Below are 20,056 nucleotides of genomic sequence, written 5' to 3'. Positions count from 1 at the left end.
GACGGTGTCAGGTTTCAAGGCTAGGCTAGACCTAATGGAACTCTCCAGGAGCGACGAAGCAGTCCCGACCGCAGCGTCACCCACGGCTTCTACCTCTCAGGCCACGCCTTCAGGTATGCCACATCCTCCACCGATCATCACGCCCGCACATTTCATCCCGGCAGCCACAAAAAAGGACATCCTTGAGGGAAAAGAGGTCAACCTCGCCTCTCTGCTAATTGCCACCACGGACGTACATGATACCAAAACCGTTGCCTGCGGGGAGCTGGCGGTCACGTTCAAAAGCAAGGACGCTAGGCTCAGCAGGAAGTTGAGTGTCACTGAGTTTGTGCTGGCATTTGGACTATTCAGGGACGTACTCTGTTCAGTCAGCCCTGGCCGCAGGGAGGAGTTGGACCTGTATTTACACAGGGTTGTGCAGATGGCGTACAAATACGGGGGTACCACGTTCTACGAGTACCACAAGTCTTTTTCAGCAAAAGTAGCAGCCGCATACGCGCAGTTCGGCTACGTCACCAACTGGGGGTCCATAGACACGGAGCTATACTGCGAACATTTCGCGGGTCTGAAAGCCCCCTCCTGCACCGCATGCGGGGTGACCACGCATTCCTCCAGCTGGTGCCCGCAGGTCAGCAACCCAGGGGAACCCAGCACCAGTAGGAGCCTGAACGCATTCACCCCTCCAGCTCCAAGGAACGTGGCCGCCCTAGATAGGTTCGGTAGACCAGTGAGGTACCTGGGCAAGACCCAGATCTGCAATAACTTCAATCTTTCCTCCTGCGTGTACAGCAATTGCGGACTACTACATGTGTGTTTCATTTGTTTCAGGGCTCACCCCAGCTCTATCTGCTCCCAGAAGGGCCCTCAGGCATGACTAGGCGTGGTACAGGTCCAGGTCCTCGCCCAGGTCCTAGCTGGTCATCCTGAGCCCGACTGGGTGAGATGGCTGGTGGCGGGTTTTCTGCGATGGGTTCCACACAGGTTTGGTCGCTTTGCCGCAAAGCACGTATGAATGTGGTAACCTGTCATCAGCCCTTTCCGAGCCAGAGATCGTGTCCGGGCTAATCCAGCAGGAACTGGCAAAAGGTTTCATGATAGGTCCCTTTGATGTGCCCCCTTTTTCATGTTGGAGAGTCAGCCCTCTGGGGCTTGCCACAGGCAAATATTCCAATAAAAGAAGATTAATCTATGACCTCTCAGCGCCTTATTCCTCCATCATTCCCAGCATCAATGCTTTAATCCCCTCCGACGAGTTCTCCATGAAATATGCTACTATTGACCGAGCCATACAGATCATCCTACAGTTAGGGAGAAACACTTGGTTGTCCAAAGCGGACATAACGGACGCTTTCAAACTACTCCCGATCAGACAAGACCTCTGGCGATGGCACGGTGTCAGGTGGCTGGACAAGTATTATTTCGCAGTTAAGCTCACGTTCGGGGCAAAGAGCAGCCCCTGGCTCTTTGACCAACTAGCCACAGCACTGCATTGGGCACTCCAGAACGTGGCTGACTGCCAGCACGTCATACATTACCTGGATGACTTCTTACTACTCGAACATCCTAGTCTCACTCCTCTCAACCTCACTTCACTACTGTCTCTGTTCAAGGAAATCGGGGTCCCAGTGGCACCTAACAAGACGGAGGGCCCCGTCAGGCAACTGGTGTTCTTGGGCGTCATCCTAGACACTGTAAACATGCAGGCTAGGCTTCCCCAGGAGAAACTAGTCAGAACCCGGGAGATGATACACAACCTATCCAGGAGTCGCACAGTAACCAGGGTCGAACTCCAGAGCCTCCTGGGCATGATGGCTTTCGCTATGAGGATCATCCCGCAGGGGAGAGCCTTCATATCCAGACTTTTGGACCTTCTCCCTTCAGTATCGGGTCAGAGGCAGGTCATCCACATCAACAATGAGGCGATGGCTGACCTACTCATGTGGGATCCCTTCTTGGAGAGCTGGAACGGTGTCTCTTTCTTCGTTCCCCCTTTATCAGAAGGGTCCCCGACTATAGTGTCCGATGCCTCATCGGTTGGCTTCGCAGCCATTTTCGGGAACAAATGGTTAGCCGGCCCCTGGCCAGCTGAGATCCGCAACATTCCTGACTTCACAGTAACTTCAGCCCTGTTTGAAACATTTCCCATCGTAGCCGCCGCTGCTGTCTGGGGAAATTCCTGGGCTAACTCCACAGTTCGATTTCTGTGTGATAATTCCGCTACAGTCGACATTCTCAACAGAGGACGCTCTAGGTCCCCCCACATAATGCGTTTTGTCAGGAGGTTCATTCTATTGTCTCTCCAGCACAATTTCCATTTTTTGATCGAGCACATAGAAGGTAGGAAGAACTTGGCGGCTGATGCACTCTTTCGGGCTAAATTCGGTGTGTTTTTTCAGGTACAACCAGGCGCAGACCGGGTCGGAGTCCCGGTGCCTCCGTTCCAACAACTGCTGACGGACTAGCCAGATACGTCTCCATTGCCAACACTCTAATCAAGAAGTCTTTAGCTCCCAGCACGATCCGGGCTTATGATACCGCTTTGGCGGTTTTCTCCTCCTTCATGCAGGGCTTAGGGCTTTCCCCCACAATCACTTTACACTCTGCCCTAGCTTTTGTTGGTTTTTGCCATTCTTCTTTACACTTATCCCAGAACACCATCAAACTTCACTTAACAGGTCTTCAACACCACAGGTCACTCTCGCACCCTCACGCCTCTTCTCTACTCTCTGCTCATCCGATCAAAGCAGCACTCAAGGGCATTTCAGTCTTGTCACACCCCAAATCTCTTTCTCGCGCACCGGTCACGGGGGATCTTTTGCGGGCTATGTCTTCCTTACTGGACACGCACCCTTTTGGTTTTCACCTCAGCACGGTCATCAAAGCTGCCATACACCTTGCTTTTTACGGCTTCCTTAGACCGGGGGAGTTCACGCGCACTGGCTGCCGAGCACCCGGGCCAACCCTGAGCCAGCTATCATCCAACAGGCTAGGTTTCACTTTCACCCTTCCGTCCACCAAAACCTGCAGATGGGGAGCATCCATCAGATATTTCCCCACCTCACATCAGTGGTGCCCAGTCTCGTCTCTCACCGACCTCCTCTCAATGCTGTCCGGGCAAGCAGCGGACAGTCCGCTCCTCCCGGTGGCTGGGCATGCTCTGTCTTCCTCCCAGTTTATCAGATACGTCCGCTCCCTAGTCATCATGCTAGGTCATGATCCCGCTGTCATCTCAGGACACTCATTCAGGATCGGGGCGGCCTCTGCAGCCTCCAAACATGATGTCCCAGCTCACATCATTAAGAAGCTAGGCCGCTGGAACTCCAGCTGTTTTGACCGGTACATTCCGGATCCCTCTACCGAAATGGCTAATGTGTTTAAAGTTTTGGCGTTGTGATACAAATAAAATAGAGTTACACCCTACTCTTGACTCTTTGCCCTCTATAGGCGTGCCCTCGGTCGCGGTTATTGGGCACACCTCATCCGCTGTTTGTATTTCTTAATTCTGTACTAGGTCTACCGGGGTTCCAAGGCTCAGGACGGTAAGTACTCTCGTTCTCCTTTTTTCGTATACTTGCTCGTTCGGCCTTTCGAGCCATGACCACAAGTAAAAAGCCTAATTGGCTGCATTTGTGGGAGTGGCGTGGGGTATATAAACTCCCCTCTCCCTCAGGTAGGGGCGTATGACTCGTGGGCGTCACCCACCCAACCCTCCCTTTTTCTATCATAATCCATACATAGGGCATGCCCTCTATAGGCGTGCCCTCGGTCGCGGTTATTGGGCACACCTCATCCGCTGTTTGTATTTCTTAATTCTGTACTAGGTCTACCGGGGTTCCAAGGCTCAGGACGGTAAGTACTCTCGTTCTCCTTTTTTCGTATACTTGCTCGTTCAGCCTTTCGAGCCATGACCACAAGTAAAAAGCCTAATTGGCTGCATTTGTGGGAGTGGCGTGGGGTATATAAACTCCCCTCTCCCTCAGGTAGGGGCGTATGACTCGTGGGCGTCACCCACCCAACCCTCCCTTTTTCTATCATAATCCATACATAGGGCATGCCCTCTATAGGCGTGCCCTCGGTCGCGGTTATTGGGCACACCTCATCCGCTGTTTGTATTTCTTAATTCTGTACTAGGTCTACCGGGGTTCCAAGGCTCAGGACGGTAAGTACTCTCGTTCTCCTTTTTTCGTATACTTGCTCGTTCGGCCTTTCGAGCCATGACCACAAATGTAATATATGCAGATCATGCTACTTTATTTTTTATCTAGAGTTTTTTCTTAATACACCTGAATAATTTGTTACCTACGGTCTAAATGTACTTGTTGGCGAGAGTCCACGTTTCCTATAACAGAAAACCTAGGAAAGAAAACCTATTTACTTTGATTGTTACTTTTGTGTAGCAGTTGTTCTTACATTCATTGCTATATTTCTGCATTTTGTGATAATGGTTGTCAATGCCATTTTACAGATACATATACTGCACCATTGTTGTCACCATTATTGTTAGCTAGACCCATCCCTACTATACATCATTGAATCTAAAATAAATAGTGACTTGAAATAAAGTTCTAGTTTGGCATAATATTCCTGGCTTACCGCTATATTTTTCATAACCACAACATTTAAGAGTGTATCCGGGGCCAGTTCAAGGATTTTTGTCTACAGAAACAAAGGTGCATTTTGGTGCCAGCCCCCCCCCCCCCCCCCCCCCAAATCACTGAAATAGCATTGGTTGGAATTGCTACATTCTGCCTTAGGTCTGGTCCTGATCCTAATAAGAACAGCTCTGGACCGGAACCTACCATGGAGGGTTTAGGTTCCAGTGTGGAACTTACCTTATTAGTATCAGAGCCTAGCCTAGGGTAGAGTATAGGGACTCATTGGTCCCATGCCCACCCCCAGTTGTTGGGGTGGGGAGCATAGGACCATTTGTTCTGATATACTAGGCCTAATACTTACAAGTTTTTCTTTTTATTTTAACTGGCAAACTTTTTGGTATGGTTTGGTAGTGTTATTGATCATTTTTTGTGAATTGTTTGTCCTGTGGCATGGTAAACCAAATATTAATTTCAAGGTAATAATTAAAAGATAAGTTTTTGTCTTTGTAATATGATGCCATACAAAGGCACCATACACCAGTACATGGAGTGCCCACAGCTTTTGTCTCTAGGTCATAGAGAAGCATAGTTGCCGCATATGCCATCATAAAAGTCTATGAACACTCCTATGCCATGTGCATGATTCTAGTTCGGGATGAGCGAATCGAATCTGACAAAATCGTAATTTGTTACGAATTTCAGGAAAAATATGCTTTGCAACGAATCCGAATATGACCGCAATTTGATCTCACAAATCGCTTCATTAAACTCCATTTAGTGCGGTCCAGGCTCCAGGGCATCTTATATGGCGGCTCCACATGTCAGGACATGGGGCAAGGAACGCTGGGAAGGCGGGTACATAGACAAGCAGGATGACCTTGGATCACATGCAGCATGCAGCCTATCAGCAGCCAGCAACCCCTGTGATGTCACAGCCCTATATAATCGGCAGCCATCTTGCGGCCAGTCACTTCAGCATTCTATTGCAGAGAGAGAGAGGGAGAGAGCAGTGTGTGTTGCACATAAAAGCATTTTTACAGAAATTCACCTCAAGCCCAAATCCAGCCTAGAAGCACTGATAGGGAAGGAAGAAAGATTGAGAGAGAGAGTGCAACTTTCTGCAATTTTGTGCTCCGACCAAGTGGCTGGTACTGCAGTTCCTCCCTTTTCAAGTGAACACTAAGAGAATGGGGGGGGGGCGCTGAAAGGCAGGGGCTGGGACAGGTGGTAGCTGGCCTAGTGGCAGACCGCCGGCTCGATTATAGGATACAAGTATGAGCTTTTTCACTACAGAAAATTATATACTGCAGCAATTATACACTATTGGAGCTGGAATTACTGGCACCAAACTTGCCCTCCAATGGGTCCTCAATAGAGATGAGCGAATCAAATTGGATGAATCAAATTAGTAAAATAATTCACTCCTCTCTAGTCGTCGTCATATATTACCTCTGGAATTACAACAAGAATCCAATGAAACAGGTTAGAGCGATAAAAATGAACCATACTTCTACTGTTGAAAAAAAAAAAAAAATGAACCATAACTGATTAAATGAAACATTTGCAATTCCACACAAAGTAAGACAGTGGGGGGGGGGCAGGGGCGATGAGAGGCAGGGGCTGGAACAGGTAGTAGCTCATCTCGCAGCGGACCGCCAGCTCGATGCTTACCAGAGCTGGTCCTCAAAAAAGGATTTTAAAAATGACATAAAAATATCTCTTTAATCTCTTCAATTGAGACGCCATATGGTCTCCTGACCCTGCTGCCACATCCAGACGCTCTGCAGCAGTGATTCTAACAACAATGCCTGGAAAACTGCATGTCATACTGAATAACAGTATTATTTCACTAACACAGCACACTCCCTATGCGTGTTACGACAAGGCAAAGTGTTCTACACCCCTATTGAGGCTCTCTGTAGTCCAGAAATAGACGTTTTTAATAGAGATTTACCGCAAATAAATTTGGACCGAAACAAATTTTTGGGGAAATTCGCTTATCTCCAATTCTAGTCACATTAGTACAAATAGTGAACAAAGAGGAGATCAAGACATGGTATCAATGTGGTGGTACTAAAGGGGAAGGGTCTAGATAATGTAGAGTGGTTTGGGAGAAATAAGCAAATTAGGGGTATGTAGACAGGACCCACTAACAGCAGTACTCACGAAACCCCAATCTTACCAGGTCTTTTATGAATAGATTATATAGTGTAATATCTTATTTCAGACAATATTTTAAACTTAAAGCTTGAATAAAATAAACTAGGAAGATTTACATATCGCAAATATTTAAATGTTTAAGATTGAGATCTGTTGAAGTTATTGCTTTATTTTCTAATTTTGGATAGTGATTTGTCAGATTATGATAAAAGCATGTTATGTGGCTGCAGATCTAGTGAGCCTTCCATTTCTCTCTCTTGGCGTCCATTAAGACAGTAGGCCATCTGCTCCTCTGTGTATTTGTGCTTGCTTAGTCTCTGGAGTGCAACGTCTGCTGGGATGTTTTATGTCATGCACCTGAGAGACTCCCTCATGCTACATTGCTTATGAAGATGGGCAGCATTCTCCACAGGGCTATCAAGTGCTTCGTTATTTTTTTTTATTTTTTTTTGCGTGGTGTATTCTTTCAGGTGTCTGAACAATCAAACACAATTTAAAATCCATCTTTTTTTTCCAATCTTCCTTCTCTGATTGAAAGTGTCTTTGGCAGCATTTTGTATACAAAGCCTGTAAAGCTGTCAGCAGCAGTAGGAATAATTCCTTTATCAACACAAAAAGTATTATTGTATACTGCCTGAATCACAAAGTATGTCTCTTTTCTATTTCAACCTGAAATAACTTCATTTATGTCAAACAAACACTAAATAAATCTTTTCCATATTCGCACAATATATTTGTGAATTCTCAGCTATGGTGACACGTCCTAGTGAGTGTAAAATTTTGTTGGATTGCATAATGTTATAACATAAACAGTAGTGAGGTAGCAGCATAAACTGTGGAGGCTCAAAGTAATTATTCATGAATGAAAAAAAGCTGCTAATACAAATACATGGTGTCACGGATGGTAATATGGCCAAACCGGGAATACGGAAGTATGGGTGAGCAATAAATTAATATAGCCCAAACTCCAGTATGTTGCTGTCACCATTAAGGCTATCATATGTGTGCCTTAGATAACCTTTTAAAAACCAAAAACTAACAATATATCTAATCAATCTATATATAGAATTAATTTTACAGCAACAGAAGAATGCAGCAGCACACTGCCAGCTCAAGGATATAGGTGAAACATGAATATGCAGATAAAACATGGAGAGCTATACAACTATGGTGTAATAGATGCAAATGTGAAACTATGAAATAGTGAGGCACTTAGCTCACAAATTTGTCTCCGCCGACGGTCAAATAGCTTGGACCGTCCCACCGCTTATTCTCTGTCTGACTAATTCTTTGTCTGTATTACAGCGTGCACCTGCAGGCCAGGTCCATGTAATAGTTTGGTATCAACTAAAGTGCTGGCTGACTTATTCTTTGTCTGTATTAAACATATGGGGGAGTGGCTACCTCCATGTTGGCCTTGCACACCACCCACCTCTATCAGGTGTGTATATAAGGTGTCTTGGATGTTCCAGATCCTGCCATGCTTACTGAACTGTTCACACAGAGGCATATTCACAGTGTAGGGTCCGTCCCAATGAGGCCACCTTATTGTGGTGGGACGGTCCAAGCTATTTGACCGCCGACGGAGACAAATTTGCGAGTTAAGTGCCTCACTATTTCATAGTTTCCCATTTGCATCTATTACACCATAGCTGTATAGCTCTCCATGTTTTAACTGCATATTCATGTTTCACCTATATCCTTGTGCTGGCAGTGTGCTGCTGCATTCTTCTGTTGCTGTATATTTAGCCTAGTAGCGTGCACCTGCAGGCCAGGTCCATATAATAGTTTGGTATCGACTAAAGTGCTGGCTGACTTATTCTTTGTTAGAATTAATTTTAGTAATGTGAGCTAAACAAACTATCTCCTGGGCTAAGTATGATGTAGTGAGCAAGAAACAGAACTAGCTAGTTAAACAATATTTAATTTGTGTATATTTAATTACAGTACAACTGTACAAAACATATATACACAAGAGAACATATATGCAAGTACATGGAATCATAAAGAAAATAAAAAGGGAAAACAGGAAATATCAGTGAGACTTTCAGCTATGTAATTTGGCCGGTTTTCAGGTTAAAGAAGACAAAAGATCCCCATGCTTTACCATCACACAATTTTATATCTCTCAAAGCTGCGCACACTGTCTGTTAGCTGTGTTGGGAAGGGAGACCTGGGGAATGAGTTGGGGTGACGTCAGAACAGAGATCAGAAAATGGGCAACAGCATGCTTGCAGCGCCTGGCGCAATTGTTTCACTCAGCTCATCATATTCCTGGATATCAGTCGGTTAAAGATCAAAGATTACTAGTCTGAGACACGTACAATGCCACAACTCAATATTGCCTCGCAACATGTCAGGGCCATCTTATCTGATCTCCCTCAGGAGCTGGGATCCTGCTGATTCTATATATCTTTAAATCAACCCTCTCTGTAATATCTCTCAAGATATTTCATAAACTTAATACCAGATGCTTTCATGCATGCATACAAATGAAATTATTCTGACACCATTTCACCTTTTGGGCAGAGGTGCCGCCTGTGGCTTTGTCACCATTGTGTCTACTGGAGGTGTGAATTTATCCTGTGCTTTGAAGGGATATATCTAGGACATGAAATGCAAGGAGTCTAGGAAGAAGTATATCGAAGAAAGTCACATTTTCACCGCTTTTATAACCCAAAATACACACTACAATTAGGGATGAGCGAATCGAATCTGAGAAATCCGAATTCGTTATGAATTTCAGGAAAATTTTGCTTTGCAAAGAATCTGAATATCGCCGCAATTCGATCGCACAAATCGCTTTATTAAACTCCATTTAGTGCGGTCTAGGCTCCAGGGCATCTCAGATGGCGGCTCCACATGTGAGGACATGAGACAAGGAATGCTGGGAAGGTGGGAACACGGGTAGGCGGGATGACCCTGAATCACATGCAGCCAGTCACACCTGTGATGTCACAGCCCTGTATAATTAGCAGCCATCTTGCGGCCAGTCACTTCAGCGTTCTGTTGGAAAGAGAGAGAGGGGGACAGAGAGCAGTGTGCGTTGCACATAAAAGTATTTTTACAGCAGCGATTAACCTCAATCCCAAATCCAGCCTAGAAGCACTGATAGGGAAGGGAGAGAGATTGAGAGAGAGTGCAATTTTGGGTGTATTACAGCAGCGATTCACCTCAAGGCCAAATCCAGCCTAGAAGCACTGATAGGGAAGGGAGAGAGATTGAGAGAGAAAGTACAATTTTGGGTGCATTACAGCAGCGATTCACCTCAAGCCAAAAATCCAGCCTAAAAGCACTGATAGGTAAAGGAGAGAGATTGAGAGAGTGCATTTTTGGGTGTAGTACACAGCGACTGTGTGCTGCAGCACTGGTGTGTACAACAACTGAAAAGCCACTAGTAGCCAGCCAGTTAGGGTGAGCAGAACACTAAAAGCCATAATCACCTGCTATTAGTGCCTAATACAGGTTGCGTAGTGAAGCGTATTGTTCTCTATTAAGTGTAATCTGTGAGTACATAGGTGGTGTACCATTTTGTTCCTGTTAAAGTCTTAAGGGCCTAGTGACTGTGAAAGGCCAGCAAAAAGTACACACCTGCTCCTTTTGTAGACAAATACTGTTTTAAGTTTAGTGGAGCGTATTGTACTCCCCTCAGAAGTGCATACCACGTGTACATCTACGTGGTGTACCATTTTGTTCCTGTTATAGTCCTAAGGGCCTAGTTACTGTGAAAGGCCAGCCAAAAGTACACACCTGCTGCTGTTCTAGACAAATACTGTTTTGGGCGTAGTGGAGTGTATTGTACTCCCCTCATAAGTTCATACCATGTTCGTACATCTACGTGGTATACCCTTTTGTTCCAGTTTAAGTCCTAAGGACCTAGTTACTGTGAAAGGCCAGCCAAAAGTACACACCTACTGCTCATCTAGACAAATACTGTTTTAAGCGTAGTGGAGCGTATTGTACTCCCCTCATATACGCAAGTATGTAAGGCAGAGAAGCGCCATAACATGTACAGAGGAGTGGCAGAGGCCTAATTTCATCAGGCGCAGGCAGAGGTTGCAGCAGACTAGGGGCGAGTGGCAGCAGGAGTCGCAGCGAGAGGCCTGAGCTCCCAGTATCAGCTAGCGGTCGTGTCTTGACCAGCAACCCATCTGATTTCATTGACTGGTTAACTCGGTCATCCCCTTCATCACAAGTAACATCTGACACCCCCAGTCAACAGTCGGTGGGTTCCTCAGACACAACCATCAGTTGGCATGGCGAACTGGGCAAGTAGTGATGAGGAGAAAGGCGTGATAGGTGGTGTTGGGTGCATTCAGGCTCCTGAAGCACACACTTTTGAGGAACCTGAGGAGGACATCAGTGACGTGAAGACACAACTTGATGATGATGATGAAGCCGATAGCACTTGGGAGCCAGGTGCAGAAGGGGCTTCATCATCATGAGGAGAAGAGGGTGGCAGGTTGCTCGTGAGGCAGCAGTAGAGCCAGCAAGGTGGTAGCATGGTTGGGAGTCAGCATGGGGGCAGCAGTGGGAAGTCTGGAGCCAAACGTGCCCGGGGTAGAACACCTGCTTCGTGGCAGCCTACCTGCCTGGGAGGTAGTGGAACAGGTGTCCCTGGAGTCAGCGGCAGTAGAAATTCGTACACCAGTCTCACACAGTAGTATTAGAGCCTTCTTTACACCACACAAGCTGGAAGCGGGGTGATCACTGTGATCTATACTGTGCAAAAAAAAAAATGAATATTCATAATTACGAATATGCGATATTTGCAAATAAAATTTGTATTGCGAATATTCGCAGGCAACACTAATTATAAATATTGTTCTTAATTTGTGATGCAATTCAGAACCTTTTACCTTATGGATGCAGATAGAAAATTAAAAAAAATATATAATTTTGGTAACAATTATTAGCCTGTTGTATAATTGCAGCGATGAATTTATGGAATTTTGTGTGATTTGGTCAAACAGTTGACTGAATGACTCTTTAACGTGGTAGTATTTTGGTCAGTGGTTGTAAACAAAAACTAAAGGTGCCCATACACTTTAGTGAAAAGTTGCCTGAATCTGCTGACTTCAGCAGAACCAGACAGCTGTCTAAAGTGTATGAGGGCCTCCCGATTCTCCCCTAACAAATGATGTCAGAGGAGAGAAGGAACAGGCATGTTGGTTTTTAGCTGCACAACCTTTTGTTTTCAGAGAGAACCCCTATTCTCTCCATTCAGAACCCACAAATGTTTAGCTAAACATTCATGTGCATGGGTTCAGGTAAAGGTATATAGCCACCTTACAAGGATCATCAAGCAGCAATATTTTTTATAATTGGATAAGGTAGGTGGTAAGTAATAAAAAAATATATATACTTTCCACAGAGGTCTAGTCCCTTCTGAGCAGTGCTTCTGGTTTCAGGGACATGACATCATTGGCAGATTTTTTTATACCAACCTATATGTACCACTGTACAAGGTGCACAAACCACTGCAATTGTGAGCATGCAGCAGCTAAGTGCTGGAACAATTGGGATTTTTAGATTGAGGTAGTTTGCAGATCTCTTTTACTTTCTGGAACCAGTTGATTTAAAAAAAAAAAAATGTTTTCCACAGGAGTACCCCTTTAAAACTAGCCACTGCATCTCAGGCCCTTAAAGGGATACTTCGGCCCTAATACATCTTATCCCCTATCCAAAGGATAGGAGATAAGATATATGATCGTGGGAGTCCCCCCACAATCTGTCATTCCGCACCCATCTTTGTGAACTCTCCACAGCGCTGGAGGCTCCGAGTGTGAAGCATGATGACCACGGTGCCTGAGTATCAGAGCTCACAAAGGTGGGTGCGAAATTACAGATTGTTGGGACAGGACCCCTGCGATCATACAACGTATCCCCTATCCTTTGGATAGGGGATAAGATGTATTAGGGCCGGAGTATCCCTTTCAGAAAAAAAACCCAGCTATAAACGAGCACATATATTTAAGAGTACGAGAACATATCTCCATATAACTAAATATCTAGTTTGAACCTTGCTCCTTGAGCATCCTTCGTGGGTCTTATTGCTATGGATAAACATTATGAGAAATCATCGACCTTATTACACACAACTGCCTACACTAACTGTTTGCCTAGGAATGTTAAACACCATTTTATAGACCTCTTTATTCAGCATGCTTACTTCTAATTACATTTAAATCTTTCCAGATCCCTATGTGAAAATTCATCTCATGCAGAATGGAAAAAGACTGAAGAAAAAGAAGACAACTATTAAGAAGAATACTCTTAATCCCTACTACAATGAGTCATTTAGCTTTGAAGTACCATTTGAGCAAATTCAGGTAATCTCAAACATCACCTTGAAGCATCCAAACATGGTTCCTATCTGCTTCTACTTTTGAATGGATGTAATGAGGACTGTAATTACAGCGTCATCCGAGCTTTCAGACCATATTCACGTTCTATTACTGAGTCTTTTTACATCCTTTATAAAATATTATTATAAGAGCTAGATAGAAATGTAAAGAACAAGATTGTATTACATGGCGCCATCCTTTTCCTACTTTTCACTTACATTTCACTAATGAGATGGTATTTTATCTGCCGCTATGTCCAGAGATAGGTGGCCTAGCATATGGGAACCTGGGCACTGTCTCATTACATAAGTGCTGATGTCTTGAAGTGACATTATGGTTCAATGGCAATGGCTAATAGAAACATCTCTGGCTAAATAGTAAGAGGTTTGCAGACAAATGTTATACAGATAAGAGCAAATGAGATATTACTACTTTTTCCCATCATTTTTGACAGTTACCATACTTTACCTTATCCTGGACTGTCGCAGGGAAGAGATATGTAATGCAGATCCACAGGTGTTCCTTCCAGATATGAAGTCAAAATAACCTACTATTTAGCATAAATATCTATGGTGAAGCAGAAGTCAGAATTCGCTTGTTACTGTAAATAATAAAGCATTTTTAGATTTCCTGTGTTACTTCTTAGTTATATTTGAAGGTTTCCATTCTTTGAATAAAAGAGTATATGCACATAGAAAATAATACTTTGGTGAAAATTATTAGCCTGTTGCATACTTGCAGTAATGAATCTACGGTATTTTATAGAACCTTGTCCCTTTTCAGTTTATATAATATTAGATTTTATACTTGATATCATGTTTCTTTTATATAGAGATGAGTCATTTATTTATGATCGCTTTAGCTGATTCATCTGATTTGTGTGGCATTGAGGCTGCATTGGTGAATTGGTTGAATTTGTTTCATGTTTGCTTTTGAAGAATTTTACTGAACATAAAATAGTTCTCTCCAATTGTATTCTATAAAACAGGGCATCAGCACATCAGTAAAAGGAGACCTCAATCAAAAATGAACTTACCTCCTATCCACAGGATAGGGGATAAGCAGCTGATCGTGGGGTATCCGACCACTTGGACCCCCTGCAATCTCCTGGATGGGACCCGTGTGCTGCTGCCTAAACTAGCTCAATTTATTTCTATGGGAGCACCGAAAAAATCTCAGCACAGCACTCAGGCATCATCTGCGCTCCCATAGAAATGAATGGAGCTTGTGCTGTTTACCGGTAGATGACACACACTCCTCACTGAGAGAGCCAGTGTCCCGTCCTGGAGATCATGGCGGTTCCCAGCGATCGGATCCCCTGCGATCAGCTACTTATCCCCTATCCTGTGCATAGGGGATAAGTTAAAGCGATACATTGCTTCTAGACGTGTTATCCCCTATCGAAAGGATAGAGGATAACATGTCTGATGATGGGGTCCCCAGCGGCTGGAACTCTGCCGCAGCACCCCAGTCATCCGGTGCACGGAGTGAACTCTGTGCAGTGCTGGATGACTGGCAAACATATGTGCCACGCCCCCTTCATTCATGTCTTGGGAGGAGGCATGACGGCTGTACTAGTGGTCATGCCCTCTCCCATAGACATGAATGGAGGGAGCGTGGTGTGATGTCGCGATCATAAAAGCCCCAATCTATTTTACTCAAGTTTCATTTTACAGGATCACCATGTTATTACTTGTCAAAATATTAATTTTTTTTATCTCTTTTCTCTTTTTCAGAAAGTGCAAGTTGTTGTAACTGTTTTGGACTATGACAAGATTGGAAAGAATGATGCTATTGGGAAAGTGTTTGTAGGCTACAACAGTACCGGTGCAGAGCTCCGGCATTGGTCAGATATGCTGGCCAATCCACGACGACCCATTGCACAGTGGCATACTTTAACGCCTGAGGAAGAAGTAGATGCAATGCTTGGCGTGAAAAAATAAGGAGAATCCAATCTGCAGTTGCCCATATAGTGCTCTTTAGCCAGTATATGTAAATACCTCAGTAGTATGGGTCCTTTCATGTCTTTCCATGCATTCCTACTCCAGGTCATTCGTACCTATTCATTTGATTTGCACAAATTTTTATGTCTTTACTTCCCTTGAAAAGAAAAAAAAAACATATTGTGCGCCACACAACTGCCCTCTTACTCTTCTTTTTAAGCAATATGATGTGTAGATAGAGCATGAATCGATTTGTTATCACACTCTTGTACATAACAGTATGCCAACATTTATTTCTAGTCTGTGTATTTGTATGTTGTACGCATTTCTTATTCTGTGTATACTTCGATGTTTTTAATAAGATGTTCTATTTTAAACAATGTAAATTGACTAAATATAGAAGAGCTGATACTATATTACAGGTTAATTATCGTATCGTCCGCATTCCAGGAGAAATTCCAACTTATAAGGCACTAGTAGAGTTGCACTGACATCTTAAAGGACAACTTAAATCTGAGCACGACCAGATCCATGCAATTACTAAATAGGCGTACATTCCATATTTTCTGTGAGCAAATTAGTTCATACGTGTAGATTTTAGTCAGCGGCAACAACTACAATTGGAGGAGAAGTGTAAATGTCCACGACAGGTCTGGCCACTAGATGCCAAGCTATTACTTTGTATATATTTCTGTGTTTAAAAAAAAAAAAAAAAAAAGAAAAAAAAAGTCTAAGCTAAAATTGTGGCATTTTTCAACCTGAGCGATGAGGTAATAACAGGGAATACAGAGATTCTGTATATGTGTATGTATATATAATCTCCAGGACTACTCCTTATATCCCATGAGATTCGCTTGTGCAAACAGCGCCTTTTGCTTGTCAAAGTCCTGTAAATTTTAGCTTTAGATAGAATATACATCTCGTGGTTTATCTGTATGTTTTCACATGCCATATATCATATACTCTGTGTGTATATGTTGTACTCGCATATCCTGTTTCACGGATAGATCGTGAGGCATACTGACCATTGCTGGAAAGCATTCTGCTGAGTACACCGTCACCTACGTTTTCATAGTTAACAATCAGTATTGTGACCCAATATATATATATATAAAGACTAAACTGATTTAGCCATAATTCTGAATGCACTTCAAGTAAGCCAAAACAGCTAGTGACCTTTTTTATATATACTATTTGTATAATGAGTTTTAATTTGTCCTTTAAAAATGGTATAAAACAAAGAACAAGTGCTAGCAAACTGGAGCACCCTCTTGTGTATACTAGATGCTCATTTCAGGAGGAGTTTTTAAATGTTTTCAATGTTATTATGTAGTAAATGGCACTATTATGAAGCTATTAGTCATTCCATAAGAGTCTTAAACGACTGCTCTGTGTATCACTGTGACTGCCGTGTGTGCTTAGATGAAACTTAGTTCTCTCAGTGAATAGCAATCAATTAATTCTATAGTGATATTGTACTGATACTGCCATCTTTTTCTACTGCTGCAGGAGAGCATAGCACAAATAGGTTACTATGGACCAATTTGAAACTGGGAGCTATGCTGGTTCCTGGATACAGAATAGATCACACAGCAATGTATCGAGCACTGTGCAATATTATCCATAAATTATCTATATTTAAATATATATATATATATACATTAAAAAAATATATATCGATAAACATTGCAGTCCAAATCTAGTTATCTTTACAAATATCATTTGGTGAGAAGACGTTGTGAAACAATATATTGTATTTATCTTTATTTTCACTGCACAGATCAGGAATAGGAGATAGTTATTTTATTTAAGTATTTATTGTTTGCTTGCTTTTTTTTTTTTTTTTTTTTTTTTTTTAAGACACTGGATCATGAATACAAAACAGGGCATAATACTCAAATGAATTTGTGTGCAAGATGCATCCGTGATCTCCCTGCCGAGATACAATTAGCCATCTTATCTAGATGCGCAACCAATACTAATCAATGGGATCATTCTTAATGTTGTCCCTCTTATATTACTGATAAGGATTAAGGATAGAACATGTTATTAACTAGACGAGATTTTTACTATTAAACTATCAGAGAATACCCTGTTATCTTGGCTCTAGAGTGGCATTAATAATGTAGAATGGTTTTAGGCCTGAATGCATAATCTGAAATAGTAAGGTGTGTATATATATATATATATATATATATATATATATATATATAAATTCATCATACTATTTTAGTTTATTATTGCTGTTATTATATTCTAATTGTTTTTCTTTTTTTTTCCCCCAAACTCTGTCTATATGTCTAACGGATATGCTCAAAATGCAGGTTCGTACTGCCGAATATATAGATATTATAGATATTAATGCATTTTTACTCATCTTTTTACTCCCGCCTCTTAATATAAGATGGTTAGAAACTTCCTGAACCTGCTCTTTGATCAGAATGGAGTGAAAACCATAAACAGCCACATCTACCTTTTGGACAAAGCTGTGTAAAGTCTTAGAATCTGATGCTGTAGAAATCCTAGTTGCCTTTGTCTATACTTACTGCCTGCTTGAGTGTTTCTATGTGTGAGTTTCTCTCCTGTATCTCGTAGAAATGTTTGGGTGTTTTCTCTTGCCATATTGCTCGTGACCCGCGGGCTAACAAAGTTTGCTGTGTATACCTTCATTTTTGATGAAGTGGTTACAATTTAGTTTCACTTTGTGTAGTGATTCCCACAGTAAAGTTTTCAGATCGTTGTTAAAAACCTTGACATATTCAGCAAATATTCAATAAAAATATTTTATTTCCTGTTCACGTCTCTATTTTTGTTACATAAGACAATATACACGACTATTATACCACAAAAAAGAAGAATTACTTATGTTTGTTGTTGTCTGTGAGACATGGAAGTCATGAGCACAAATAATTACTACTATTATGCTAAAACATAACATTATAAAGGATTCTGAAATATTGAAATACGATTAATCAAAACTTGTGCAAAAGAAAAGTTTCCCAGTTGTACCTAGCAACCAATCAGATCACTTCTTTAATTTTTTATAAGGCCTCTGAAAAATAAAAGAAGCAATCTGACTGGTTGCTATGGCCAACTGGTCAACTTTTCCTCAGCATATAGATCAGCATGTGGAATCACGATTTCCTTCCAGACCAGGTGCTGGCAGTGCGTTGCTGCCGCAAACAAGGTAGATGCAGGAAAAAATTAGGTATGATTTTACCCACTTTGTACCCTCCATATGCTTTTAATGAAGAAAAAATAAAGTTCTTATGCTTTACATACATCGGTGTCCAAAAGTACTGAGGGATCCATGCTCCATAGTGAGCGAAGCCTTTTTCCTTTCCCCAGCAGAGGTCATGATGAATCTTCCCCACCCTGTATATTCAGTAGTTGAGAATTTTAAACAGTATAAGGTTTTTTCTGAAGTGATTCTGTTGAAAAAAAAATTGTATAAAGAAAAAGTATATTATAATAAAAAAACGATACGGTGGGGGTATAAAAAAAAACAGAGATGGCGCCTGATATCGGTGCTGTTATCTTTGATGGGGTAAAAAAAAAAATTTGAAATGCCGCTCACCTTGTAGAATTGTGCAGATTTTCAGGCACAACTCTGGGATTCGCTTTAAATGATGTGCGGCGAGGTTCCGGGAGCCGCTGTCCATCGGCACTGCTGGCAGGCGGTCCTGATACCGGGCAGGTGATGTGCGGCGAAATTCCGGGGCCGTCGGCTATTGGCACCGCTGGAGGGCAGTCCTGATGCTGGCAGGTGGATGGGAGCCGCTTACTGTGAGTGCTGCTGGCAGGCGGTTAGGATGCAGGCAAGTGTGGCAGGGTTCCGGGAGCTACTGCTTGTCAGCACCGATGGCAGGTGGTCTGAATATAGGCTGAAAGTAGGTTGAGGGACAGACCCAAAATCTGACTTTTGTGTGGCACTTCTCCAGGATGGAACAGATGATGTCGGCAAAGATGCTGTGTAAACTTTTTATTTTTCAAATTACAATAGTAACATGGGCAACAAAAGTGACACAGATTCGGGATATGCTGGACAACACGTTTCTAGAGGGGATTCCTCTCTTCATCAGGTCCATTTATTTAGTGTACAGTGTGGGTATTTATACAGTGTGGGAGCTTCAAACTTTTCAAATTTTGGCAGGTAGCTGAGGTCACTGAGCACTGGGCTATGACCTCAGTCCCCGTGAACTCAGCTAGAACTGCCAAGGGCTTCAGCAGGGTTTATTAGTAACATTGAGAAATGTTCTTCATTGAAACCAATAGACCTATTTAGGTCTATGGCAGAGCCAGCTAGCTTCATGTTGCAGGTGAGCAGCTTTGAGTCTGGCTGAGGCTTGGATGGGAGACCAGAAGAGCATGGTGTATGGAGTTGCAATTGAATATTTAACTCTGAGTGACGGCAATAGGTTAAGATTGAGGTAATTAACGTACTCTGTGGTTGCGTTAGAATGCTTGTGGTTACATTAGAACGTTCAGTTAATTGTGATTGACAGATGGGAAAGTTATTCATAAACTTGTGGCAACAATGGATTCAAGCAATACTGGCAGGTTTAGGCATGATAGAGTTGTAGTGATTGTATTTGGCCAGTAGGGGCCACTGTTGTACTGGTTAAATGGTGTGTTGGATGGATTTGTGTTACAATGAGAAGGAGGTGGGTTGTGTGTTCCTTGCCTTGTGTATTTTTTTCCTGTTATTGTTCTTGAGATGATTCTGGGAGGTGGGGGGGGTGGCTTGGTTGTTTCATAATGTTTAATTGGAAGGGTCATAGGCTTTATTGAGACAGCAGAGGTGGGTTGGATTTGTCTGTTTCATGGAATGTGTATTATTTCTTGAGGTGGTTATGAGAGGTGGGGATGGCTGGTTGGTTTGTTGGCAGTGGGAATTAGATTGCTATATTATGAGCTCTGCTGCGTCATTTAAACCGTGTGGTTGAAGTCTTCCTAGCCGGTAAATCCAGTACATTTCTTGTTTTTATAGGGCTGAGAATCTGTAATTTTT

At 42.8% G+C, this 20,056-nt stretch overlaps 1 protein-coding gene across 7 annotated transcripts in view; it reads left to right on the top strand.

The window, feature by feature from the left end:
- SYT1 (synaptotagmin 1) overlaps nucleotides 1–17,841 on the top strand; it is a 608,991-nt gene extending 591,150 nt beyond the window's left edge. For all 7 annotated transcript variants that reach the window (XM_056574050.1, XM_056574051.1, XM_056574053.1 and 4 more), the window contains 2 exons: nucleotides 12,954–13,087; nucleotides 14,839–17,841. In XM_056574050.1, coding sequence (XP_056430025.1) covers nucleotides 12,954–13,087; nucleotides 14,839–15,045 — 341 coding nt within the window. In that variant the 3' untranslated portion in view covers nucleotides 15,046–17,841. The remainder of the gene's footprint in view (nucleotides 1–12,953; nucleotides 13,088–14,838) is intronic.
- The last annotated feature ends 2,215 nt before the right edge of the window (nucleotides 17,842–20,056 follow it).

This window comes from Hyla sarda, chromosome 4, assembly GCF_029499605.1.
Source record: "Hyla sarda isolate aHylSar1 chromosome 4, aHylSar1.hap1, whole genome shotgun sequence".
Lineage (NCBI taxonomy): Eukaryota > Metazoa > Chordata > Amphibia > Anura > Hylidae > Hyla > Hyla sarda.
The sequence above is the reverse complement of the archived record's forward strand: the minus strand, read 5'-3'. Positions and strand labels throughout refer to the sequence as shown.